The sequence below is a fragment of the Corvus hawaiiensis genome, chromosome 4, assembly GCF_020740725.1.
Source record: "Corvus hawaiiensis isolate bCorHaw1 chromosome 4, bCorHaw1.pri.cur, whole genome shotgun sequence".
Taxonomy (NCBI): Eukaryota; Metazoa; Chordata; class Aves; order Passeriformes; family Corvidae; genus Corvus; species Corvus hawaiiensis.
The window spans coordinates 23,870,758-23,897,556 of NC_063216.1; the positions used below are offsets into that span (position 1 = coordinate 23,870,758).

The 26,799-nt window shown below is 38.7% G+C and overlaps 1 protein-coding gene across 3 annotated transcripts; it reads left to right on the forward strand.

Annotated features, from left to right (window-relative positions):
* On the forward strand, positions 1-26,799 carry SPIC (Spi-C transcription factor). Of its 3 annotated transcripts, none has more exons than XM_048302550.1 (6): positions 1-101; positions 18,287-18,313; positions 18,907-19,000; positions 20,628-20,740; positions 21,710-21,818; positions 25,273-26,799. In XM_048302550.1, the coding sequence occupies exons 2-6, from the start codon at positions 18,311-18,313 to the stop codon at positions 25,698-25,700; spliced, it is 747 nt and encodes a 248-aa protein (XP_048158507.1). In that variant the 5' UTR covers positions 1-101; positions 18,287-18,310; the 3' UTR covers positions 25,701-26,799. The 3 variants fall into 3 exon arrangements, with proteins under 3 accessions (XP_048158507.1, XP_048158506.1, XP_048158505.1); XM_048302549.1 differs by lacking the exon at positions 1-101 and adding an exon at positions 16,811-16,900; XM_048302548.1 differs by lacking the exons at positions 1-101; positions 18,287-18,313 and having other exon boundaries at positions 18,514-19,000.

Here is a 26,799-nt window from a genome sequence, read left to right on the forward strand (position 1 = left end):
TTTATAAAATTAAGTGCCTCCTATGTATAAAAGTTACATTAGACATGAAGGGCACCTAAGGCAAGTGGCTCCTCTTCACCTCTCAAATACTGTAATTAAAGGTAAGGCTGTTTTCCTAAATGTCATTGTAGCATAATTGCAAATGAGCTCTTCTGCCTACAGGTAGTGACTGCTGTGTGCATTGGTCCTGAAATAAGCTCCCTCTAAGCAGTTCCTATGGTTTCTGAACAGATGCTGAACTCAGAGCACATGGGGTTTTAATAATTGTGGGACTTCAGGTACCGCAATTTCAGTGAGCCACCTTTGTTAACATCTGATGTATTGCATGGTGAAAACTTTACTCTAGAAATTTTCAGATGTCAGTCATTAGATTAATATCTTTATTTTTAGGAACAGTTTATGGATAATTGTGTTAATTTGAACTGTGGCATCATTTCTTAATCTTGCATCAATCTTCAAAATGTAATAATTTAATGATTTTCCTCTGAATTTTTGTATGCATCTTTAAAGCATCCATTGTTATTATAATGCATGGTGCCTCCACTTCCCACTCCATCCACATGTTCCAGTCTTTCTCCTCCCTAGCATGGTGAAGCGCCTAGCTTTGTATCATGTGTCGTGGAATATAAGGATATATGGATGTAAGGAAAATGCTCAGAAGAAGACAGAAGTGTGATATGTTTGCTTGCAGATGTTTTTGGTTGCCTCTCAACCTATATTTAAACACACATTTGAGGGTTAATTGTTGTCCCAGTGATGGTCTGACAACGTGGTTAAACACTTGTCTAAATTTTCCATAATTTTGTCTGCAACTGGATGGTTTATAATGGCTTGTATTTGCTGTTTATCAAACACATATAATTTATGTATGTTCCTTTTCTGGGTTAAGTATAGGTGGCCTGTCCACCTTGGTCACAATCAGTAGAATTTTGTCCCAAAGGGTTGATATGTTGGGATTAAATGTTTAATTTGTTCTTTGCTCAGAATTGTTTTGATCATTTTATCTGAGGACCATGCAGTCTTTGGGCTTGTGCACTTGGAATCAGTCCCATCAACCTGTTATATTATTTCTATGTACTTCTCTAATGAATTCACTTATGACTAATATTTCTGAAATCTGTACTAATTAACAGCATATTGAGCTTACAGCTGCACTCCCAAGAGTTTCCCAGTGACATGCTAGCCTAAAAATCACGTGCACCCACAACTTGAAAGCAAGAAACAGGAAACTCTGTTCTGTTGCAGTATGTGAGTAGCACCAGACTGTGGGGCTGTTGGCTGTCCCACGGATCTTGCAGCCTCTGCAAAGAGCAGGATAAATAATTTTTTGCTCTTGCCTCAGGTTACAAATATAAACATATATTTTCTCATGCAAACAGTATAGTCTGGACAGGATCTACGACGAGCTGTCTGTTTTATAAGAATAAACCAGCCTAATATAACATGGAAGAAACTGTATTGTGTATAGTTTGGTTTGCTGCATAAGTATGTTTCAAGCGGTCTTGCTTGTGAAAATAAATATAATTTGGGACTGAAAATTCACAGTATAGTTAATGATGCTGTTATTTGTCATTGGCACACTCCTAGTCTTATTCTGTTGAACATTTTATTACTTGGTGCCAGTGTAAATGTCTGTTTATTGCATAAGCCTTAGGCTTTTGTTCTGTTTCATACCCTCAAAAAGGTAATGTATTCACACACACCCATCGTGCTGTACACTGGCTTCCTCCACCTTTCAGAAACCGCCTTAGAAGCTCCTTTAAAACTAGAGTGATCCTCAAATGAGCAGTAAATGAACCATATTCTGAGCAGCAGTGTTCTGATTCACCAATTCCCTGTGACAATGGTAACACATATGCTGATCACAGCTATATAGTATGCCCTCAGCAAGTGTCTCTGTGTGATTTTGTCCTAATGTCTTGCCACGACCAATTTCATACCACAAAGTAATTCCTTTAAAGGGTGGGGAAAACGTCGTGATTGTGAGGGGGTGGGGGAACCAAATCCATTGATTTAAGCTAAGTTTTCATGTTCCTTTTTCTCTAAATATAGAATGGAAATTCAAGGTGAAACTTGTGCCAGGTGGAGGGGGAAGGTGTGGGAACTAACCAAAAGACACAAAGTTTATTGAAACATGAAAATGGAACAAGCAAATGGAGAAGGCCAAAGTCCAGAAGCCTATTGCTGCTCTCACAGCTGTTTTGCCTGCATTTGCCACTGTATTATCCACTGTCTATATTATCTACTGTTCTAACATACTGAATCTCAGTGTGTCTGTAAATTCTTCCTTTAAGCATTCCACTTTTAGATGGGAGTAACCTCTCTTGGCAGATAGTGAACAGCAATTCTATTTTCTTTAATGTAGGAGTTGCCACCAAACCACTTATCTTTGTATCACAATGATTTGCTTAGCATGCATGCATTTAAATTAGCAGATCTAACACTTAAAAGGTCCTTTCAAAACTCAGCACTTTTTCTAAGTTTCTTGTGAATAAAAAAAGTAACTTGTCAGGAACCAGGACAGTTACTGAATCCTGTCACATTTTATTCTGCACTGCACTCAGCAACAATACAGAAGTTGGCCTCATCATGCGGTGTTCCATCCTGTCTTAGACAAAATATGAAATTCTTTTGATAAGGACTTACCTCTATCAGCTCTATGAAGAGGTATGTTCGTGACAACATGCAATACTTAGGAATGAAAATGCAATGTCTCCACACAGTAGCTCAAAAAAGCCTTGCTATTTTAAGGCTGGATGATTGTTATTTTTGTAAGGTCAAACTGATGGGGAACACGAGGCTGAAGGGATCAAATGGATCCTCAATTCTAGCCACTCATAATCACAAGCAGCTAAGTTTTTAGACATCTATTTCAGAAATGTCCACAGGATAATCCACAGACACCCTGAGCCTCAGAAAGCTCTTCAGCACTTTGTAACAAGTGTGAGACCTGGAGTGTCTGAGCACACCAAGGAAAGAGCAGGATCGTTGTCACCATAGGAGAAGACAATATCTTTCAAAAGGAGTGGCTATGTTTCCTAAAGCCTTTGAAGATGGCAGCCAGCTGCATATGGGAAAACTGAAAGCAAATATTAAAAAAAAAAAAAAAAATATCTTAAAACCGCTTTTGCAAGAAATTAGAAACTTGTAGCTTTATTTTCCAGGTGCTAGTGCCTACTTTTCATTGAAACTTCCTCATTTCAGTGAAAACTCCAAAGTTTTCTTGTGACTTTTTCTTCTGTGAGTTAATTTTCTTCTCTCTGTGTTCACCATCTAAATTCACAAATGTTCCTGCACTGACACATCACCCAGGATGTCACAGGGATTGATTTGGAGATCAGTGGCAGCTACTTATGGTGGCAGGAAATAAACAAAAGGAACAAAGGATCCCATCAAAAGCAAGCAACAATCAGGTGCTTTCAAAAGCTTCTTGCAACAGTGTACTAAGATGTACAACTAACATGTTCATGTTATCTTAAACATCTGCCTAGATTCACAACTAGAACAGATGCTTGGTAAAGGGGGACCTCGCTTGCATATTATACTGAAGAGTGTATGGTTTAACTGGAAGTGTAGCAGTGAAATGGGAGTTTATTCTGAGATATGCATCAGATAAAGGGCTTTCTGCAGAAAAATACTTCAAGTAGGACCAAAGCCAATACGCTCTGTAACACACAGTTCACTGCTGGTGTAGAAAAAAGCATCATTTCAGAGGAGTCTCCTGCATTTTTGGTTCTTTTGTTAAATCATGACACATGAGAGAGGGTTTTTTCCTGGTTACCTATTCCAACCAACAAGATAGCCTTGCTAATATGAATTATCTGTGGTTGATCTGTGCAAGGCAAATGTTCTACATGGACCTAGAGCAAGCATGGTTATCAGCTAAATTGCTTTTAGTCCTTTTTTTAGCCCTCTTGCCACACAAGGGCAATCTGCCTATGTAGTCTTTTATAATTTCTGTATAAAAATACATTCTGTGTATTTTTGGGGTAACAATTGCATTTACACCTTCAAAAGAGTCTTAAAAGTGATATATCTGCTGAAATGTAGCATGTGGAAATACTGCTTTTGTTCTGCAAGGATTGTGCTACTGTATGTTAGGAAGTTTCAAGCTCTATTAAAAAAAGAGGAACTTATTTGCAATAAGCATTATGTTGAGTCATATAAGTCTTCTAAAAGTAGATTTACAATTGTTTCCTAGCATTCTCATGGGAATTCCATACTTGCAACAGATATTATTTTAATCAAAGCTGATGACGTTTTTCCAGGCTTATTTTCCTTTCGTTTGGTGCCTTTCAGTTTCCAAGTTATTACTGGTCTATGTAATTTTCTCAAGCAAATGTTTTTTTCATCAGTCTTTGTACTTTGAAATAGCAAAAAAAAAAAAAGAACTCTGACAGGCCACTTGAGGGATTTATCACTGATGCTTAATATTTAACTGTAGGTACATAGTAGTGAGAAATACACAGTCTGATTACTCCGAAATGATACACAGAGAAAAACAAACATCTGCTTTTTTCCACTTTCAATTTTGCTTATTACAAAAAAAAAACCAACACCTTATTTCTCTCTTTCCTCATCAGTATATAAACTGATTGGTTTTGCACTACGTATATTAAGATTTTTATGTCATGCTTGGCATGGGGCTTATGAATGGGCCTTATGTCATGAAGGCATGGGGCTGCTGAAAATGAATGAAAACATGAAATATGGAGAGCAGAGAACTCTCTAGCTTCTTAGCCATGGGCACCTTTCAAGCTCCAACTGCATCCCATACCTAGCAGGAGTTTCTGTGAAGACAAGAGGCTGTTTAATCCCAATTCCTCACATGGTGCTGCTGAGGGAAATTTATTTACAAGCTCAGCCCAGACCACTTCACAAATGGAACACTAGTAATCTATTTTTCGTGTCTGAACTCCAAACACTCTCAGATATTCCCCTTCCTACAGCTTTCTGGATTATGCTGTATGTTCTTTTTGCCTCTAATAATTCCAAGATTTTGTTGTATTAGTCATTTTTAGAGATGAGCACTGAATATCTGAGAACTGAGGGAAAGGAATTTTTAGCTAGTTACAACTTTTTAAATGTTGTTTTATATGAATACATCTATCAGACTCAAAAGTCTTCAAAACATTATGGGAAAAAATATTGCTGCTTTTAAAGCACCTCTGGTGAAGTCCTTGATTTTTTTTTAAAGGAAGATGAAACTATATTCTACAGTAACAAACTAGTAAAAAAACCGCAGCCCTCCTGTCTGTGCACACAGTGACATCTCCTTTAAAAGGGTATTAAAGTTGCAAATAAAACGATCAAAAGTTAATTACAACATGGCCGAATTAAGTTGACTGGTATAGCTTTAATTTTTCCTCACTGAGTACAAGCGTTATGGCACTGTTATGACACAATCACCAGCAGTTTCTGCTACGAGGCTTTCTTTCATTCAGTACATAAATGGGTAGTGCTCTCTTAGTGACTAATTAGCCAGTGGGATTTCAAACCTGATTGCACCCCCAGGCCTTATTCACTGCATAGTCAGACACCCCTTTCAAGAGAGAATTGTTAACCTCTTTATAGATTTTTTTTTTATGCTTTATCCATTAAAACATGTGAATGCTACATAAGGACTAAGACATTTATAAGAGCATTGTGATGTGAAGATAGTTTTTTATCCCTGCTTTACAGGGATGATGGCACAATGAGATTAAATTGGAAAATACCCACTATTTTTGTGTATTTGATCTATGATACCCAAGAACTCCTGTTTTGGAGAGTTCAGCATTTGTGAGCAGTTTGTGGGGTCAGGCCAGTGCTCAGTGACTACATTTGCAGCTGGTCCTGCTCAGCATTTCTGCAAATCTGATACTGGGGTCTCAAGTCAGAAGTCCCAAAAATGAGGAACATACAGTAAGGGACCACCTGTGAAAGTTTGCTCGAAGGGACTTGCCTCACATCATTTGGGAACTCTGTGGTAGAGACAGGCCCAAACCCACTTCTCCAGGGTAGTCTTCAGTGACTTTAACTTTGAGAGCATCTTCTCTCTTCCTTGTTCACTAAACAGTTTGTAACTTCTGCAACAGATGCAACAGGGTTTCTGCACGTGAAAGTCTCATTTACTGAGCAGTCCCACCTCACTGATAGAGCAAAATTTATTCCATGCACATTAAAAAATAGGGGCCTTCAGAGGAAAATGTTAAAATATACACTCATGGAGGAGGAAAGGGAGATGATTATGTTTTGCTTTTATGTTTTCTGCCTTTGGAGTGCTCCCATATTCTCCTGGAAGTGGACCCCTCATGCCTCATTTTCAGATGCCTCAATTAACAAAAATAACATTTAGAAAAAGCCTGGCATAGAAAAAAATTCCCTTCAGTCTGCCACCTGCATCTCCACCATTTGAGTTAACTGCTCAGCTGATGGCAATGACAGGTTGTTATCCTCTTGCTTCACTGAAGAACTTCACCAAGATTTGCTGCAGCAGGGAAGCATTCCCAGTCCGGGTGAAATCTTGGCCTCCACCATAGTCTTGGGAGTTCGGGAGTGGGAAGATGACATTGATCCTTCCCCCTCCCTTCCCCAAGTTTGCTCCCTCCTTCCCTTATCTCTGAAAATTCAGTCTTCCCTTTCCACTATTCTTCTTGCCCCCCTCAATCCAAGGTATGTTGGTCCAATCCTGTGCTCTTCAGCCAGGTCCCACAAAATTAGTGCAGATTCTCATATGAATCTCAGCCTTCTTTTTATCTTCTTGTCAGACAGGTTCCAATACTCTTTCCTCAAATCCTGGTTAAATCTCTTTCTGGCACTTCTCCCCATGATTCCACTGAGCACACTGGAGTTCAGAGGCAGTGTTTGTGAAATCATCTTGCAACTACGATGACCTCCAGCTCTCAGTCTTAATTCCCAGCCTCTTCTGCTCTTCCCGTTATCAATCGCAGTTTCCTTCTTGCTTCTCACCTGGTGTCCTACACAGCAATCTCTGGTACTGCTCTGGCACTGCTTCCTCCCAAATTTATCCCTTCTTGTGCCTGTGTTCCAGGCAAGCAGCTACTCATCCTGTGAAGTTTCAGTGCTTTCCAGGTGTCAGTAGAAGTTGATGTGAAAGAGCAGGAAAAATACAGTTCTTGAACTGGAACCCAAACCCACTTCTTTAGAGTTTCTTTAACTCTCCTGTAACTGTGACACTTTGTGCCTCCAAGAAGCAGCATAAATAGAGAGTCCCTAAGGTGTTTTTTTAAGGCCAAGGCCATTCTGCTTGCCATGTGTTTCAGTTAACACTGTTGAACAAATGTTCAACATGAGACACACAGTGGCATAAAAATGTAACATCTACTCAGTTATTTCTGTCATTATTTGTGTTTACAGACCGTTTCAACATATATTTGGAATCAACCTTATCCCCCATGTTGTTATAACTCCCTGACAAGGGATGGAGTAAAGTTTGATCTCTTAGGGTTTGTATATGAAATATGTAATGCTGCTGTCACACTTAATTTAACTGAGTAGTCGCTATATTCCCTGAATCTGAAAGTTGTTCAACATGTATTTTGCACGTGAGCTTGGCTTAAAATGAGATAAGTATGGCAGACAGGTGAAAAATACCATTTGATTTGAAGATTGATGGGGAATGTTTGTTATTCTCCTGTGAGGCATTGTGTTAAAAATGTAACTTGCAGGCTGCATTCTCTGGAATCCTATTTATACTTGTTTCTGGAAGGTGTTTGACATCATTTTGGGGAGCTATAATGCAAAGCATTGCCTCTTACCACACATTAGTCAGGAGCTCAACTTGTCCAGGCATGTTAAGCACCTGCTCAGTTTTAAGTTAAAGTATGCTTCTGATTAGGTGTGAGTTTAAGATTATAGCTGAATGTTTTCTAGAACTAGGTCCCTTGCTCTAAATATCTTTGGAATGATCTTTAAAGAAGTCACTATAAATCAAACCTCTCCTGTCTTTATTGAAGATTTTTGTGTAAGACTGAATTAAGCACTAGGCTGCCCAACAGCTTAAAAACAAGTCAGGAGCCTTAGGCTGTAAAGGATTTCACTTCTCAGTTTTTAAATTTTATGTTCTTTTGTATTTACCTTTAGCAGATACATTCCATAAAACATGAGGGAGCTAAACTCACTGAGATTACATAGATGTGGGTTAGGGGAATTCCATGGGGGACATTTCCAGGACATACCTAAGGCCAAGGTATGGTGTAACTGCCAGGCCTCTTGCTTTTTTGTTGAATTCAATAATTCAAAGTGCAGGCACCTCAAAGAGAAAGTGAAAAGAGTGTGAAGCCATTGTGACAGTTTCATTTGAAATCTAAAATTAAAGACCACTCAGCTTTGGAAGATCCTCTTTTGAAAAAGGTTCCAGGCCAGGAAACTGTTTTACTGGCATGTCTCCTACCTTACCACCAAGATACAAGATTTCTTTAACATCAGTTTATAAAAATCCCCAAAGCCTAAGTACTTCTTCAGCACTTTCCTGATAATATAGGAAGCATTTATTTGCTAGTCATAGCACTTTATGCCCTCATCACTGTTTGCCTCATCAAAGCATAAAACCCCATTTCTTGGGACAGCTGTTTTTCAGTCATCTTTAGAGTTTAGTAGTGACAGGAATTCTATTTCTAATGAATTTCCTTTACTGCTCTGCAGTTCCTTAAAGTGTATTTTTAAAATCTAGAATTCTGGCAGAAATCAGACCTCATTCTACTCCTTCAAAGACAGAATGTGCTGGATTTTTGTTTGATTTGGTTAGGTTTGGTTTTTGTTATATGACAATTATAACACCGAGAATGGCTGTAAATAGTTTTTGTATTCTAACTACTTTTACTCAAGAGCATTTGATTGTAAGGTCAGATATATTTTTGCATTCCCAAGTGAACTTGGTCAACTGTTTACCTCCCACAACTGTTTATTACCATCTTCCTCACAACCTTACAGCTTCTTTCATTTCAAATGGCCTGTTTTCAAGTCTTCACTACTTCTTTTCCATCTCAGTCCTGTGTGGGAAATATTTGCCCAACTCCCTGGTGGGACTAAATGTAGATGTCTGTCCCTGAAAATAGAGATTCTGTCAGGGACTCAAACAGCCCTGCTTTTGGTGGTTGTATGCTTAAACCTTTTCTTAACTTTGTGGTACCAGTCATGTAGTATGGTAATAGCTTCCATGGAGGTGATGTCAAAATGTGATTCCACATTTTCCTTTTAAGAGAAAAAATAAGAGCATATTTGCTTTGCAGTGGATCTGCCTGGGAAGGGCATCTGACCTTCCTGTTGTATGTGGCAGAATTTGGTGCCGCCTGTTAGGGTACCCTATTCCTGCTGCAGGAATAGCTGTAGAAAAACTCTTATGGAACATTTCATGTTTTGGTCAAAAGCCCAAAACAGTTTCTCTTTTCAATTTTGAGGAGATTAATGCCAATATACAGTTGGTTTTTCTAATTCTTGGTCTTCTGATGAAATCACACATTTTCTGTGAAAGATGGTGCAAGAAAACTTTTAATATTTCCTGCTCTTTTTAAATGGCAGTTTATTTCTTTTATACTGTCTCATGCAATTTCTGCCCGTTTCGAAGTTATAAACGAAATAAATACACTTCATAGGCCTTATGCTATAATCCTGTAGATTGTTGCATTTCATTTCAGGTGAAAGCCAGCTTTTATTCTTATAGTGAAAACAGCATGTTGTATTCTTATAATGCATAATATCAGTATTTTCATTAATAGTGACATGTTATTTCTATCCCCAACAGACTTGGGGAGCCCAGGCTGGTCCTGTGATTTACTTCCACTGCTTTTTCTTATGGGCATATTCCTCCATTGCTGGTAATTTACAGAGGATTTAAAGATAATTTAGGGCCTACTTAATAATGAATGTTGATTTTTCTTCCTGTTCAACAACTACAGATGCAGTGGTTCAAAAGAGGCTTACATGGTCTTTCTGCCTGAACTTGGGATGTATCTTGTCTTAAAAATGTTAGAACTCCATTACATTTATTCTGTTTGCTTCTATATGTCTGCTACAGGTCTTTTAAATGTGATTTTTTTTTTATCTGCTACAGTGTCTAAAACTTCTTTTTTCCTTTAAATTTCTGTCCACTCTTTTTTTCCAATTACATATGTTTAGTCATAGCTGTCATCATTATATCCAACACCAGGTTCTTTAAAGTCAATGATTCTGAGATTTGATAATAGCTATCAGTGATTATTCTGCTTTTTTTGTTTTAATGTTAGAGTAAGAAATGAATGAAAGCAAATATATTAGCCACAAGGTCTGTGAGCAATTGATGACTGGGGGAAGATGTGCTATAGTCTGAATTTAACAAACAGGTCTGTTGTTCAGGGCCTTCTCCTGAATGGTGGGGAAAGTGAGGTTAAACTCCTGAAACTGAGGAGGTACCTGAACCCACATCACTGTTGTCTAGGGCAGCGCTGTGATAACTCAAGAGTCATGCACATCACTGCCCTATTCCCCAGTGGGGCTTTGAAAGAAAAGAAGGGGCTGGGATCTCGGCATGTTTCTTACTAACTAATAAAGTGCTTTTACTTCCTGCATGATTTTGAGATACAAAACTGCCCCCAAGGGCTTCAAAGGAAAGTAAAGTTTTGAGTTTTGGAGACACCAAGGCACATGTAGTTCAGTACCTAAATTGTAAACTCTGTTTTTTATTGACCTGGACATAAGACTATGCAGTGGAAAGGCAGAGTTTCTAAATTGTAATATGGTTGCAGATGCTACAGCAGTTATTATATATCTCTCTTTCCATCTTTTCCAGAAACAGACACAATTGCTTCCTTCCATTCTTTGTAGTTGAAGAGGCTCTGTCACCTAGTCTTAACATTTTTCAACTCTCAGCTTTATGATTTAGGGGGAATGGAATTGAAATGGAGTGTTGAATTAATCCTGTGTCATTTCAGTGACCCTCAAATCTGAAAGCGTTTCTTCCACAAATAGCCCAATTACTTGGAAAATTGTTAGTTTATATTTGGCTTCCCCAGTTTCACTATTAAGGGTTATTAAAATACTGTGTTCTTCTTTATATTTGCTTTCTTTTTCAGGAAAAGACTTTCACTTTTACCCCTTATCAGGCTCACCTTTTAATCATACAGTCACAGAATGGTTTGGGTTGGAAAGGGCCTTACAGAGGATCTAGTTCAAATTCCCTTGAAATGGACAGGGACACCTTCTACTAGACCAGGCTGCTCAAAGCCCCATCCAGCCTGGCCCTGAACACTTCCAGGGATGGGGCATCCACACCTTTTCTGGACAACCTGTTCCAGTGTCTCACCCACCTCACAGTAAAGAATTTCTTCCTTGTAACGAATCTAAACCCATCTTCTTTCAGTTTAAAGGCATTCTCCCTTGTCCTAGCACTCCATACCCTTGCAAAAGGTCCTTCTCCAGCTTGCTTGCAGGCCCCCTTTAGGTACAGGAAAGTGCTGTAAGTTCTCCATGGATCCTTTTGTTCTCCTGGCTGAATAACCCCAGCTCTCTCAGCCTATCTTTGTAGCAGAGGTGCTCCAGCACTCTGGTCATCTTCATGTCCCTCCACTGGGCTTGTTCCAACAAGTCCATGTCCTTCTTATGCTGGGGATCCCAGAACAGGATGCAGCACTGCAGGGGCGGGTCTCATGAGAGCAGAGTGGAAAGGCAGAATCCCGTCCCTCCACCTGCTGGTTACACTGCTTTAGATGCAGCCTAGGACATGGTTGGATTTCTGGGCTGCATGCACATATTGCCAGGCCTTGCTGAGCTTCTTGTCTACCAACACCCCCAGGTCCTTCTCCTCAGGGCTGCCCTTGTTCCATTCTCCACCCCTGAGCTTTACATCCTCACCAGCCACTCCTTGGTGAGAACAAGATCTAGCATAGAGCTCGTTCCTTTCTCAATCGCTGTTTTTATGAAGTGCTCTCATATTATTCCCATCTTGCTCTGATAGTTTTCTGATGAAGTATTATTGAGTTTTATTTATCCCAATATTTGACAGTACTCATTATACCTGTAAATTAATCAAAATTGTTTGTTCATATTTCACTTCAGAGTCTTCTTTTAGTAGAGGGTCGGTTCTTGTTCTTTTTCCGAATGCACTTTTTGTTATTAGTTCCTTGTGCTTCTGTTGTGGTTTCTGGTTTTCTATCTCAACGGGGTTTCCCATCAGAAATTCACTTCCTTTGGTTAGATGAAGCCAAAGAAGAAGCTCCCTGAGAAACCTTGCTGACACGAGCATTTGGACTAAATATTGGGTCTAGTTGTAAAACAGGGGCTTTAGATGTGGGTTTTCCATTGAAAAGCTGATCTGCCCACTCATGCAACTTCAGCTTCCATGCTGCTCTTCTCTTTTTAAACCCTAGAAGAGGTAATTCTATGCTTAGACCTAACCTCTGCAGTAATTTATCCAAATACATCATTTTATGACTGCAATTATTCAGTGGTTCTTAGTGAAATTTATTACAGATCTAATATTAGCCAAATACATAAATCTTAAGGTTGGATCATAATTTACAATTCACATTGAATTCCACATAGAGATGGGAATCCAATGTGATATGCAAATGTTTCATATTTAATGGTAAGGAAATGAGTCTGATGGAGATAATCTCTCATTTTAGGCTTAAAATTCAATTGGTAAGACATTTTCAATATCTTTTTTCTTTCTTAAGATAAAAAGCTTCATACATGAGATGTACTTGGAGAGAATAGTTGGGCAAAGCTCTTTCAAAAAATGAGGCCCAGTAAATAACTATAAAGAGCTCTTATGAGAATTAAAATGCCGAAATGCCACTCTTTCTGGTAACCAACTGCAATGAGTTATAAGGCAGACAATTAAAACAAATCAGGAATACAGGAAAGTATGTGCAACATTAAGGCTGGCACAGCAAGTTTCCCCTTACTTTAGTGAAAATAAAAGTGGTGGCAACTCTGAGCCAGAACCTCTGTTTGCAGAAATCATCAGCGATCCTTTGGCTTTGGTGGCTCTACACCAATTTCCACCAGCTAAGGAAACGATACTGTAACTCTACCAATTAAAATAAAAGTCTATATTTTGCATTGCAGAGAGTTTGACATTTGTAGAATTATTTGTAAGGCAAGTAAAGCATTTGAAATGATGAGATATCCTCATTTTTTGGTATTTGAATAAACAACTGTGTGTTTTAATGTACAGACTAAACTTTTCCAACACAAATGGGAGACTTTTAGAGTCAGTTTCATAATCTGATTTGCTAATATGATATGATGCCATAATTGGATTTTTTGTTTGATTATGTTCCTTTTCAGTTTGTTTGGGATATTTTTGTATGTATTCTATGCTAAATTATCTGACCAAAATCATGGTAAACAATAGTACTTAGACTAGTACTAAGCTGCATTTATTTCCTTTTTGTGTTTGTTTGGAGGTCTGGTTTTGGTTGTTTTGTTGGGTTTTTTTAAAGGAGAGTTTTCTTTGTATTCCAGGGCCAGGAATGTAAATTTAGGGATTTTCTGAGCGCACTGATTTAAAGTTCAGACTGCAGACTCATTCACTGTGAAATATTCATGTCTGGATTATCACTGCACACTACATGTACTTGAGTTGATCCCTGTTCTTCCTGTGCAGATAAAAGGCTTCATCCTTGCTGGAAGAAGCTTTCCAGTTTCTTTTGAGCCTTGAATGGAGCATAATGGCAGAGATTTTAAAGTTTACTGGTCAGCATGGTTAGACTCAGGAGGTGAGCACAGGCATGTGATCTCTCAACCTTTCCACTTTCAGGGAGACAACAGCTGTGGTTGTGTAATTATTGTGAATCGACACCCATGAGGATTCATGGCAAAGGTTATTACAGAGCTGCCTGGCCAGGAGAGGAGTGGCAAAGGCATCTGACAAGGGCCAGAACAAGTATGGAAACAGGAAATCTCTGTGTCTGTCACATTCAGGATGGGTTTTTTTATGAAGTGCCTTCTATTGTGAGGGTTCTATTTGGGCAGTTACAAACTGCCTGATGTTCAAAAAACTTCAAGAAATCTACAAATGCCTGGTGAGAAAACTTGCCATTTCAAGATTTATATTCCTTTAAGAAGGGAGAGACTGTTTTTTATTCTATATTTGATCAATGCCTCATGCAAGAATCTTTATGCTTTCTCAAACCCTTCTACAAGAGCTGTAATACACTATTTAGTTCTGGATTTTATTCAGGGGTGAAAATGCTTCTACTGTACCATTACTGTGAGGTGTCTTTTAATGCCAAGCAGGGATGGAAGAAAGTTCTGAAACTTAAACAATCATTCTGTTGTTTGAAGTTTATTTTTAAAACATGGAGGAAGGAGAAGAGCTCGATGTTGTGGTTTCTAACGGATACTCAAATTTTGTTATCAGGCACATCAATTGTTTGAGAAATTAAGATGTGAACAGTAACTTCTCTTTCTCAGACTTTTATCTGGAATCCATCCTCCCATCCAATGCAAAAATCAAAGGAGGCTTTTTTCCCTAATATATTTCTTGGTAGAGGTCGTCGGGCTGCCGGCCTTGGCTGCGTGGTGATGTGTTGAGGAGTGAGCAGTGAGTGTCAGCTGACACTCAGTCCTCAGCTGCACCTTCCTCTGCCTCTTCTGAACACTTACAGAGAGGTAGTCTGAGCCCTTGCTCTAAGCTTATGATGGGACAGTTATTCAATACACAAATGGGCTGCAGAGTTTAAAACTCCCCTATGAGACAGCATTTGCTCTTGTTCTTATGCTGTGTGTTTGTGCTGTGTATGGCACTCTCCCATTTCCTCTGAAAACAAACCTTTTGCTGACCTGCCTTCTGGTGTAGCCTGTCATTTGAAATGAGAACTTTCTGATAGAGCAATTTGATTTAGGAAGATGGATCATTTTAGTGGTGGTAAAACCATTAGCTTTCATCTCTTGACCTTCGCCCAGGAAGCAGCCACACACCCACACAGCTGCTTGTGCACTTTGGGAATTGAACTTAACTTACTGCTGTAATATATTTAGTTGCTGATTTGGGTATTGAGAAGCAGAGAAGATAAACATTAAAACATTTTTCCTTCCCCTTTCCCAGGCTCAATTGCATTCCAGATACATCTCCTCCCCTCTTGTTATCTCCACAAGTTACACTCAGTTCCTTTGGTGAGGCAATGAGTGGCACAGGGGTTTGGGGTCAAGACATAGTGGTTTCTCTCCGCTGCTCCTTGTTTCTCACCTTTTTCTTCCACTGCTGCTTCCTTCTTACTAATTTCCTCTACTCCAGTGTGGTCAGTCTGTGGGCCACAATCTCTTTGGTGTTGTGGCCTCTCCAACTCCTCCTCCCTTGCTGTCCTCTCATTCCCTTGTTTCTCTCCTTGTCACATTCCCTCCCTGTCCCCTTTGGTGTCCCCTCCCAGGTTTGTCTTCTCCCATTCAGCATTTTCTGCCTTGTCCCCAGTATCTTTTCACAGAGGCAACTAATGTGCCTGGTGGGCTCTGCTTTGGCACGTGGTGGGTCCACAGCAGAGCCAGCTGGAATTGGCTGGGGCCAGCACAAGACAGCCCCGACCTCCCTCCTCCACAGGGGCCACCCCTGCAGTTTCATGTCCAGGAGGAGTGGGGAGCACAGGAGGCCAGAATATTATTTGCCCTGCTTCAGATAGAGATGTAAGACTAGGCAGGTCAGATTGCATCATCAGAGGACTTATTTGAACATAATTTACTAGGAAGAAACCCAGAAGGAATCTTGAAGCTCATTCATAATTTTAAATCCTATACATATTTCTACCTCAGGAAAGAACTGAACCATGAAATCTATGTTTATCCATGTTGTAAAGTAAAGTTAACTAAGTGGAAAGGAAGTTGATTGTGTAGTTGTATTTTGGCCTGAAATTCAGTGCTGAGTCACAATTTGACATTTTAAAATTACAGTTGCCCGGTAATTTTCTTTTATAAGCCCGAGTCAGACCAGAGAAGTAGTGCAAAATAGAATCTGAAGTTCAAAAAATACATACATATATTAATTTATTTCACTACAAAAAAGATATCCTGAAACTTTTTGGTGCAAATTTTGAAAAGGCATCTTGTATCTGAAAACAGCAGAAATGGTTGACAGCTTCAAATTGCTTTCACTGAGCTTTCATAACCAGGCTAGTTCTTGACTAGGTTCTTGGTTGAGAGAATATACATAAATAATGTAAGAGCTGATTACTATTTTACAGCAGTTTTATGGCAAATGCTGAGGAAATTCTGCAAAATGTGTCTCTGAAAGACTTGGCTGGAAAGAGCTATGGCACAGGCTAGATTTTGTCAGCAATAAGAAGCTCTGAGCTGAAAACCACAGAGTTCTGTTCCTGTGGGATGCAACATCATGTCTTGGAGCTGCTCAGAAAGTGTTTGGCAAATCATCAATTACAGCTTGTCTGAATATGTACTGAATGCTGTAGTCAATGCTTTAGAGCTGGCCTTGGGGTGCAAACATGAGCTTTGAAGCAGAGCTATGAAATTCCTTCAAACTCTTATTTTGAGATCTGGTTTGGTCCAGTTGTTACACTGAGCTGGCAAGGAGGTTCAGATAAAAGCTCCAAGTCCACTACAGTCTATGTAGGGACAGATGAGGGATGTAGCGGTTTTCCCTGGGTTCACCCTACCATGATACCAGTGACAGTTTTGTTAGAAGGTGCTGTAGACAAAAGGAATCTCTCCCAGTGCTTAAAACCCACATTTTAGACAGTAGTTAAAACATAGAATTTTATTTGTATCAGTATAAATCACCCTCTTTTGTGCAGAATGAAGGGACATATTAGCAGTTTACCTATACTCTCAAAAAAATCCCTAGGCAAAACACTTCCCTAAAATCAGCTATTTAATGCAGCCCCTTTGCCAGCCCTTTGCTGTGGGAACTCAGTCTTTCTTTCATTTACGACACCAGATTCTTGTCGTGTGTGTGGAACTGAATTTCTAGGTAAGTGTCCAGATTTTTTTTAAGGTTACTTAAGGTGTGCCTTTTTTTTGGTATGTATTCAGTGGTGTGGATGGTATGACCATTCAACAGCACCTTGCCTATACTTGTGCATTTTAGACTTTGCAAAGCATTGAAGTGACTGTAGATGTTTCGTTGAGGTTACCAGATGTTTGCAGTGTGAGTTAGAAAATATCTGTTTAAGGAGAGTGAATTACTTAAGATTACAGGGGAACTATATGGGGATCTTTACAAAGCAGAATCATGTGTTTAATTTCTATAGCCCTATGCCCCAGGCATCTGTGGCCACCACCGGAGCTAAAGGATTAACATTGCCCATTCCGGTTTTAGAATAGAATTAGATCAGATCATTCAAATACTTGTTGCACTGTACTCAGAGAGAAAAATCTCACTGATTTCAGTGAGGTCAGTTTACTGTATTACTAGGATTCCACAATATATGTCTGGTTGTCAAGATTTAAAAAAACTTTTGCAAATTTTGACACTACCTTTACATACCTAACTGAGGAAAATTCCCAGCTTAGAACATTCACAGTTAATGTTGGATAAAATTCTTCCTCAGTAATATTTTGTATCCTGTCTCTCCCTTTTATTTTAAAATATCACACACAATAATCAAATATTTAATGAGTAAAATACTGATATGTTGATTATTATATTTACAATTTTGAAATAATAATGTAAATGATAATGGGGGAAAAACCTGCAAGGCAACAAAACCTGATTATGGTTTTCTTTAAGAAATATATATAAAAAAGGAGGTACTAACAATATGTTTCTGAGTAATATTGTTCATGTTAAACTGGCTGAAAATGTGTCTATTTACATTGTTTATTAAACAATCAAATTTGCCTGTGGAACTCACAATTAGTCTGAGTGTTTATGTATGTTCATATACAGTCATATGCTAATCTGTATTAGAAAAAAACCTCTAAGCTTGTTTCAACTGGCTGTGAACCAAAGGGACTTAAACACTTGCATTTAATGCAGGTCAGCATTTTCTTGGGGAAATTAGTATTTATGGTGACTAAGAATCAATGCCAACAATAACACATTTTCACTTCATAGTGTCTTTAAAAATGTATTTGCAATGACGTGGATAATAATCCAAAAGTTGTAGTATTAATAAAACTGGAAACTTATTAACAAAAAATAATTTGAATTTTAAAAATACGATGTCATAGGTATTTAATTTAATTTAAATATCACCTTATAATAATAAATCCCTTTTATCTGTGTTATTAAAAATATTTTGCTTTGTAACTGAAAACAATACTGAGTTGTTTCATTTAGTTAGTTTTATTTATACTCAGAGAATTATTTGTTTTGAAACATACAATTTAAAAAATTATTGGTTCTTTTAAACAGGATTCAAGTCTTGATATCTAAATAATGGTAAGTCTACAACACCTTTATTCTCTTTCATTACTGAATGTTTCAAATATGCTACAGAAGACTCAGTCACACTCAAATTTGAGGATATCTTTAGCTTTTTACAACGAGGTGTTCTAAAATTATAATAATCAATTTTCTGAAAATCCACACTTGGTTTCCTGTAGTGGCATAGTGTAGCATTTTCTCTGCAAAAGTGCCTCAGAAATTATGTGTAATTATTTTTGTCATGTCAATTTTATTGAATGATAAACCACGTTACACTAGTGATAAAAACATCTCTGTATTACAGACTATAAAACTCTCCACCAGCAGTAACACCCTTTATGTAAACTTCTGTTGCAAATTAAGGAAATGAACCTTGAAATATTTGATTGAGTTATGTTGCCTGTGTGAATTGTCCCACTGACCTCAAAAGAGTGAAAACTTTCTCATAAGTAAAAGATTATGGTAATACCTTGGTGCCTGTCGAAGATCTATTCCAGGAGGATGTGTATTCTATACCATCACTGTATTTTCTTAGCATGGGCTGATTGACAATGTTGAAAGAACCAGCCTGGTCTTTTCTGGGTCCTGACAGAAAAATGTTCTTGCAGAGCTTTCCTGACCACGACGTGCTGGGCCAGGCTTTTGAAGATGCTCTAGAAGTGCTGCAGCAGCACTCTGACAGAGAAATGCAGTGTCCACCAGGTAACAAGCACCCTGATTCTACTTCATTTCTCAGCTCCTAGTTCTACAGGAAAGCACATCTTGAAACATACAGGTGGGAGAGTAATTTCCCAGAATCAGATTAATGGGATGTTTTGGGAGGATGAAAAGGAGGAAGACTATTTGGAGGGTTTCCACCCCTCCATGAGTACTGTGGTGAATATCTTCCAGGTCACAGCACAGGAAAACTGTTGGACTGGCCCTGTTTACCCTCCCCCCAGCACCAGCCCAGGTGCATTGAGCTCACTTTTCCTATAATCAGAGAGTATATGACTGTTGTAAAACAGCCTTTTCCCAATTTTAACACTTTAACTTAAAAATGCCCTTCTGCTATGCCATGAATCCCAATGCAAAAGAATAATAATAAAATAAAAAACAAACCAACAAGTGAAATTAATTTACTCATTTAATTTTTTTGTACACTAATATATATATCTTAATATTTTTTTTTTTTTTAATGCAGGAATGATAGTTTGAGTCTGGATAATTAATAGAAAATTGTTTCTCTTGGCTTCAAGAGTTGTATACTTTACAAAACTAAAATGCAAGAAAGCTGTAAATTGTTCCAGTTCTGGCAAGGTTTTGGTAACTAAATTACTATAAAATTTAAAATTTGTGCTTGTTTTCACACTGTAAGCAGAAATGCAAAGAAAGGAAAATAGGAGGCTACCTCACAAACCTTCTAAGCCCAGAACAATGTACCTGCTGTCCTTTGCATTAAATGCATGCCATATGAGGAAGTTTTTTTACGTATTATCTATTATAAAATGAAATGTAAATAAGACCAGTAGGGCTGTATCTTCAGCTGTTGTTAACAAAGTTTTGGCTCCACTGCACTGGTAATTTACACATGCTGGAGGACTCACTCTGTATAATTACTTTCAATCTTCTTCCTTGTGTATGTTGTTAGGGCCCATGGAGAGAGTTATTAAACCCTTGCAATGCAGTGTTTAGTCTGTCCCACAGCTGCACCCACATTTCCACTTGCAATAGATACCATACCCTCCAATATCTTTTTCTGACCACCTGCAGTGGGTAATTTTTTCTAAGTGTCTTTAGTCTGGTGTTTTCCTGTGCTTCTTTTAAGCATCCCAAAGTCTTGGGTTCCTTCGGTGTCATTCTTCAGGCACTGTAGATGTTCTGATGCTCCTTCATCTGTGATTGGAGACTCTGACTTGCATTGTACTAATGGCCTGCAGAACCGCCTGACAGTCCCTTTTCCTTTCTACATGTATTTTAGAAGTCTGTAGTTATCCAAATCATTATGTTTGATGATCTGTATTGCCCTCTGTTACCTAGTAACCAAACAATTTCATGATGCTATGAAATACCTGGCATTTTATCTTTAAAAAAATTGGTTTTCATCCCAAAGGCTAACAAAACCAGCCCAAGGTGTGTGATCAGCAGTAGCAGTACAGATTTTGCTGGATAACTTGCTGATGTGGAACATCTTGGCTCTGGACACTTTATTATCTAGAAGGCAGCCATAGGATAAATGCTTTTTGACAGGCCAGCACAGTGTTAAATTATTTGCTGTTGTGGTTTTCTTTTTTTCCTTCTTCTCTCTTTTTTACTCACTTGGTTTTTGCTCCCTTCTCCTAATTTCCAGGTTATAAAAACTGCTTGACTTTGATCAACCATCACCACCACCTCCGAGCAAGTCCCAGTTACTGTGCAGCACCATCTGTGGAGGAGCAAGGGTATAGCTGGAGAAACGTGATTGTGAGTGAACTCATTGCTAATAATAGTCAGACATAACTGGAAAACTGATTGCTCATTTGGGATTTCTGATACAAATCATTATGCTACCACTAACAAAAATTTGGTCTGGCCAAATTTCAGGCATGATTCGGATGAAAATACCTCGGCAAATATGATTGCAAATGTGCAAAATGTGATTAATAACATATTTTTAGGAGCCAGTTGTTTGCTTCTGGTGTTCTTTTGTGGTTCATCACATAACATGACAGCTAACAAGCAAAACTACTAGGGAGTTAGTTACATGGGAAAGGGCTTCTTTGTATTGCTTGGTAACAGGCAGAGAACAACTTCCAACCCTGAGGTAGCTTCTGCCGCTGTGAAAAAGAACCATAACTTTGATTTCTCCAGCAGAAGTTGGCTTTAAAAGTTCTGGAAAGACCAGCAATATCTGGACTGAGCACAGCTTCAGCCATTAGAGTCCATATGCATTCTTAAAAGCACTGGGAGTGTGGTCTCCAGGAGTGATGGGAAATGAAAATTGCAGGGGAGATAATTTCAGGGAAACAGGTTCCACAAAAGCACATTTTCAACAGCAGATTAACAACAACAACATGGCATGGGAACTACAGAGCCATGTAGGGGTTACAGAACTGTAGGGGCTACTGTCCAGGTGGTCCTTGTCTTTTCCTAACTCTGAAAAATGTTCCTCCTCTGCTTCCAGCAGAAGGGTTGAAGGTCCAGAGTGAGGCAGTTACGCTGTTTTCCCTCTCAGTTTCTCCTCTGGTGGGCAGCTCTTGCCCCTGGACATGAATTAGTGCTGCTTGTTACTGGTACACTACACTGAGTGCCTTCATGGCTGAGAAAAGTCTTCCACGGGTGAGGTGATGAAAAGTTGCATTTTGAAGGCTTCAGGCAATTAATGACCACAAGTTTCTTTTTATTCAGAGAATGTACTCTATTAGTAACTTTTTATTGTCTTAATTCTTGAAGAACAGTGCAGCGGATTTTTATGCAGATGAGGCTGTCTACCATACACTGCAGAATACTCCAGAAAGTCAAGCTATGCATGCTGCTGCTGGCCAGCCAAAAGCAGGGAAAGGTCTGTAGAAAGATCATATCTTGATGGGTACATTATGCTACTTTAAAGTCTCTTGGTAAATCATGCTTTCTTGTTTTCCTATTTTTTTTTAACTTTTAACAGGAAAAAACATGTGAACATTTAATAGTGAGTAGGATACAACTGCTAATTCCCTTCTGCTAAATCTTATAAGATGTGATAAATCTATTATTAACTTACCATCCATGTTAGTAAGTGGAAAAACAAACCAGAGATTTTTTTTCACTTCAAATCATTTGGGATGAAGTCTGATGCACAGAAGTAAATCTAGCTAGCAATAACATCTTTATCCACTTACACAACTTATTTTATTTTATTTTATTTTATTTTATTTTACATGGCCCAACAAGCAATGATTTTCTTAAAGGTTTTTTACATACGCAAATATTTTTGCACACCTGATTTTATTTCTTTGTTTATTTTTTGAATCACATTTTAGCTTTTGTCACTTCCAGTGTGCATTTTTATGGCTATTTTTATCCTCCTTCTGGTTGACTTTACTCAAATGGATATCTATTTTGCAAAGAATCGTGTGACATTGGTCATTGCAGTTCTTAATTTTTTTACTACATTCATTATTTGGGTTGTTTGGAGGGGAGGGACTCAGCATCCTTTCTATGACTTCTGGGTGAGATTTTCACAGCTTCCACTCTGAGCTGTTGTATCTACTTTTGACCATGAGACCTTTTGAAGTAGCTTCCTGATTTAACTGCTTTTTGAAATCCCCTTTTCTCAACTTTAACCACATGGTGTCAGTTTTTGGTGCTGTCTCTTCCCATTGATGCTGAACACTGTGGTCTCTGTTGCTTAATAGCTACTACTACTGCTACTACTACTACTACTATTTCTACCATAGGCTCTTTGGGATGATGGGAGGGGAAATTTTACATGTCAGTATCTGATTTGACCTTCAGATATTACTGCTCTGTTAACTTCATTTCCTATTTCCTATTTCTTTTACACTGTCCTCAACCTATTTTTCCAGAAGACAACCTCCACAAATTTTCAGAGTGACTAACTATTCTTATGGTGCTATTTTGTGTCTTCTTACAGGTTTCTTTATGTCCATGGTGATATTCCTGCTAGAATCTGTGATTTGGATGCCTATTTCTTCTGTAAATTTAGTCCTCCTAGTTTCTTATTGAGACATGAGAGGTTTTCTGTACACTAACAAGTGGTGTGGCCCTTTAGGAATAGATCTATAGATGAAACCATCAACACTGAGGGTCCAAATCCCATGCTTAAAGTGTTTCACAAAAGTTTATTTAGGGCAATCTTTAGGCTGGTCACAAGTTCTGAAGGGTACACTGACTTAGATATGCTTTTGGAAAGCATCTTTTGAGTTAAGTTTCCTCTGAAAAGAGTCCAGTTCGTTCACAACAAAACCATTCCATGATCTGAACTCAAGCTCAGTGGAGGGGAGGCAGCCAAGAGAGGTACTTCAGAATTTAATTAGATACATTGTCCCTGAGAGATTTAGGCTGCTTCAGGACAACTCAGCCCTGAAATCTTACGCAGATGCTCTGAAACACCTTCTGGAGGAACCTGCTTGTCTTCAGTCACCACACTAAGAAACCTGCAGGCACTCACCTGCTGGCTTAGACTGATATTTAGGGCCTGGTGCTGAGCAGCACTGGCTTATGCAATGAGGTGCAGTACAAAGATTTGTTAACTGACCCCATCTCAAGCTGGTGTGTAGCACTTTGGAGATAACAGCTGGGCTCTGGAGACACAGCTGCATAAACACATAAGAGCAACTAAGCCAAGACAGCAGCTAAAGGTGATGTGGCTAGAAATAAAAGCTTGGGCAGAAATGACAGCTGAACTAAGAGGGCAGACAGCATGAAATCAGGTGCTGCATAGACTACACTATCCTTTTGCAGCAGAAATTTAGTCAACAATAGTCTGTGGATTTTCCCCTGTTCTTACTTGTTCTACCATGGGTTTATAGGATAATTCAAGTTGGAGGGGACCTAAGAAGGTCACCTACTAAGAAGTGTCCACTGTGACAAGGCAGTGTCCTTCGCTGGTTTCCTTTTAAACTTCTTAGTAATACTATATGTATTTATAGTAGAATATGTACTTCCAGTCACAGGCCAATTTTTATTTAGATAATGAAACTTCATTAATTTTTTGGAAAGTACCTCTGATTTCAGGCTCTTCTTCTTCCCAGTCCGACTGTTACTTCTCTCCTCTTTCCTTATGACCAGATACAGAATTACTGTCATCCCTGACAGATGTCTTGGCTTGACCTCAGTGTTCCTTAGCAACTGTCACTTTTCCCCTGTTCCTAGTTTAAAATAGCCACACAAGACAAGGCTTTATGAATTTTAGGTGCAGCTGCTTATTTCCACTTTGGTTAAAGTGGAAGATGTTCTTCTGCATAGATTCTCTCTTCTGCAAAATGTTCCTCTTTGTCTGATAATCTTAAATTCTTCCTCCTTACAGAAGCTTCTTGATCACCATTAGCTTTGGAAAGGGAACTAGAAATACTTCATAGAGGAGGATCCACAAGATCTAAGTGAAACTAAAGCCTCACTAGGAAACTGAAGTTTGAGAACTGAGCCTGTGGAGAGAAGGATTTACTTAACTGGCAAATATTTCAGTACTAAGCTTGCTTTATTCTGCACGGGAATGCAAGCTGACACTTCTGCAGATTTTTAAAATATCACAGGGTACCAGAAGATCTAGCTCCTTTATGACTACATGAGGTTTCTGGTTAAAAACTTGCCTTCTTTTCCTGCTCATCCACTTGCCCTTTCTTTGATCAGAGACTACCTTGCATCCCCAAAACATTCTTGAAACAAACCTGACAAAACTGAGCCATCTCAAAATCTCTGAGTTTTGATTAAACAGGGAAAACATTTATTCAAAAACGTTCAGATTGGCTATCCAGAACCTCTCTCCTGTCCTGTCTGAGGATGTCATTTCCTAGTGTGAGTTCCTTGACTGTGCACCTGCACAGCATGTGTCTGAAGACTGATGAAAGTCGCTTCTGAGACCTACCACACAGTCAAATCACCAGATACTTGTCATGATCCCCACATAACCTGCTCTTGAAACTCTGATGACCAAATCCCTTTCTTTCACCACAGATCTGTACTCACTTCAGAACTAGACCATGGTGCTGATAATATCAAGGTTGTGGGTTTGATCCCTGTATGGGCCATTCACTTAAGAGTTGGACTCGAAGATCCTTCTGGGTCTCTTCCCATTCAGACTGTCCCGTGATTCTGTGTTGCTCACATCTCTGTGATCCCATTTGCTGTTGCTGGTCTTCCACTGAATAATTTATACTGATCTTTTAATTTGGGACAGGGTACTCGGTTTAGCTATGCTTTTGCCTATAAGACCCTTTCCAGGAAAAAGACAACTGCTCATCTTTTAAGGCAAGCATGAGTTCTGTTCTGACCTTTTGCAATTTATTTGTTCATAGGTAGAAAAAAACTTCGCCTATTTGAATACCTCCATGAGTCTCTGTATGATCCAGCTATGGCAAACTGCATCCAGTGGGTAGATAAACCAAATGGCGTCTTCCAGTTCATCTCCAAAAACAAAGAGAAACTTGCAGAACTGTGGGGAGAAAGAAAAGGAAACCGCAAGATCATGACTTATCAGAAAATGGCCAGAGCACTGAGGAATTATGGAAGAACAGGTGAAATCATTAAGATCCGTAGGAAGCTGACATACCAGTTCAGTGCTGTTGTTTTAAAAAGACTTGCTCCATCTTATTTCCTGGGAAGAGAAACAATTTATCATCCCTACATTCAGTCTAATCAAGAATATCAGTGTGCAGATGACTGGACCAGTTACAATAATTACATGTACAACAATGGTTATGCATTACAGCATGCTAACAGCTAGACTTACCTGTCACATAAACAGGCCTTTGTTATCCAGCAATACTTTACAGCACAGAAACTCTTCTCTGTACATAGCTTTTCCTTTAAGATATCATACAAACACGTGAAGAGGAAGGTTTAAAAATTGCGTTGGCCTAGTTTTGTTGCTTTTGAAGTTAGTGGTGTATAGTCATTGCCTGTTGAAGAAATCCAGCAGCTGTAGAACACATTCTATTCCCCATGATGCTAATCAAAGGAATTACTGTAGTTTCAAGCAGGTATATTCAAGAACAAGATCAAGGCTTTTGTCTGTTAGTGGACGTCAAAGATCCTATTGTGACAACACTCACTGGAAGTTTTATGCATATCTCCAATCAGAATTTAGATGATGTTGTACCATGGTTGCTGCACTCCCTAAACTAGAAAGGGAAAGATTTGCCAACTGCATGAAGATGCTGTCTGCTTTTTTCACCAATGTTCTTTATAAAAGGACATTTTTGGAGTGAATGCCTGGGTGAATGATAGAGTCCACATGCGGGTGCACCTGTTGACCAAGTTGTTAATCCTTAATCACTTAAATTAACATATCTTAGCACAGATCCTGACATGTGGTATTAGGATTGTCAGGTGCACATTTTACTGTTGGTAGTGGATTCATTGGGATCATGAGAGAGTTAGTAAAGGATTGTGCTTCTCATTAGGTTTTGTGCAGTTCTTCCCCAATAATATGAGAAACTCCACTTTTATCCAGCAGTTCTGTACTCACCTAACAAACATAGCTTTGCCATTTATTTTAGGAGTTATAACATTATAAATAAAATTTCACTTCTCCAGCTCTTTTTCTAAATGGGAATGTAGCTGAAAGGCTCAGTGATTTTACGCTCTCTTCCTGGGGAAGAATGAAATTTAGGTAAAAGAGATTAGTAGCCCCTTATGTCAGGATAATACCTATAAATCTACTTTTTCTCATACTTCTTTTACCTGATCAACTTGTATCATCATATAAGTTGTCTTTTGTGCTAAAATATTTCCATTCAATTGTGTTCAGTTCCAAGTTCTGCATTTTGCAGTGTGTAGGCCTGGATATTAATAAAGACAAAAATATTTTGTGTGGAGAGGTA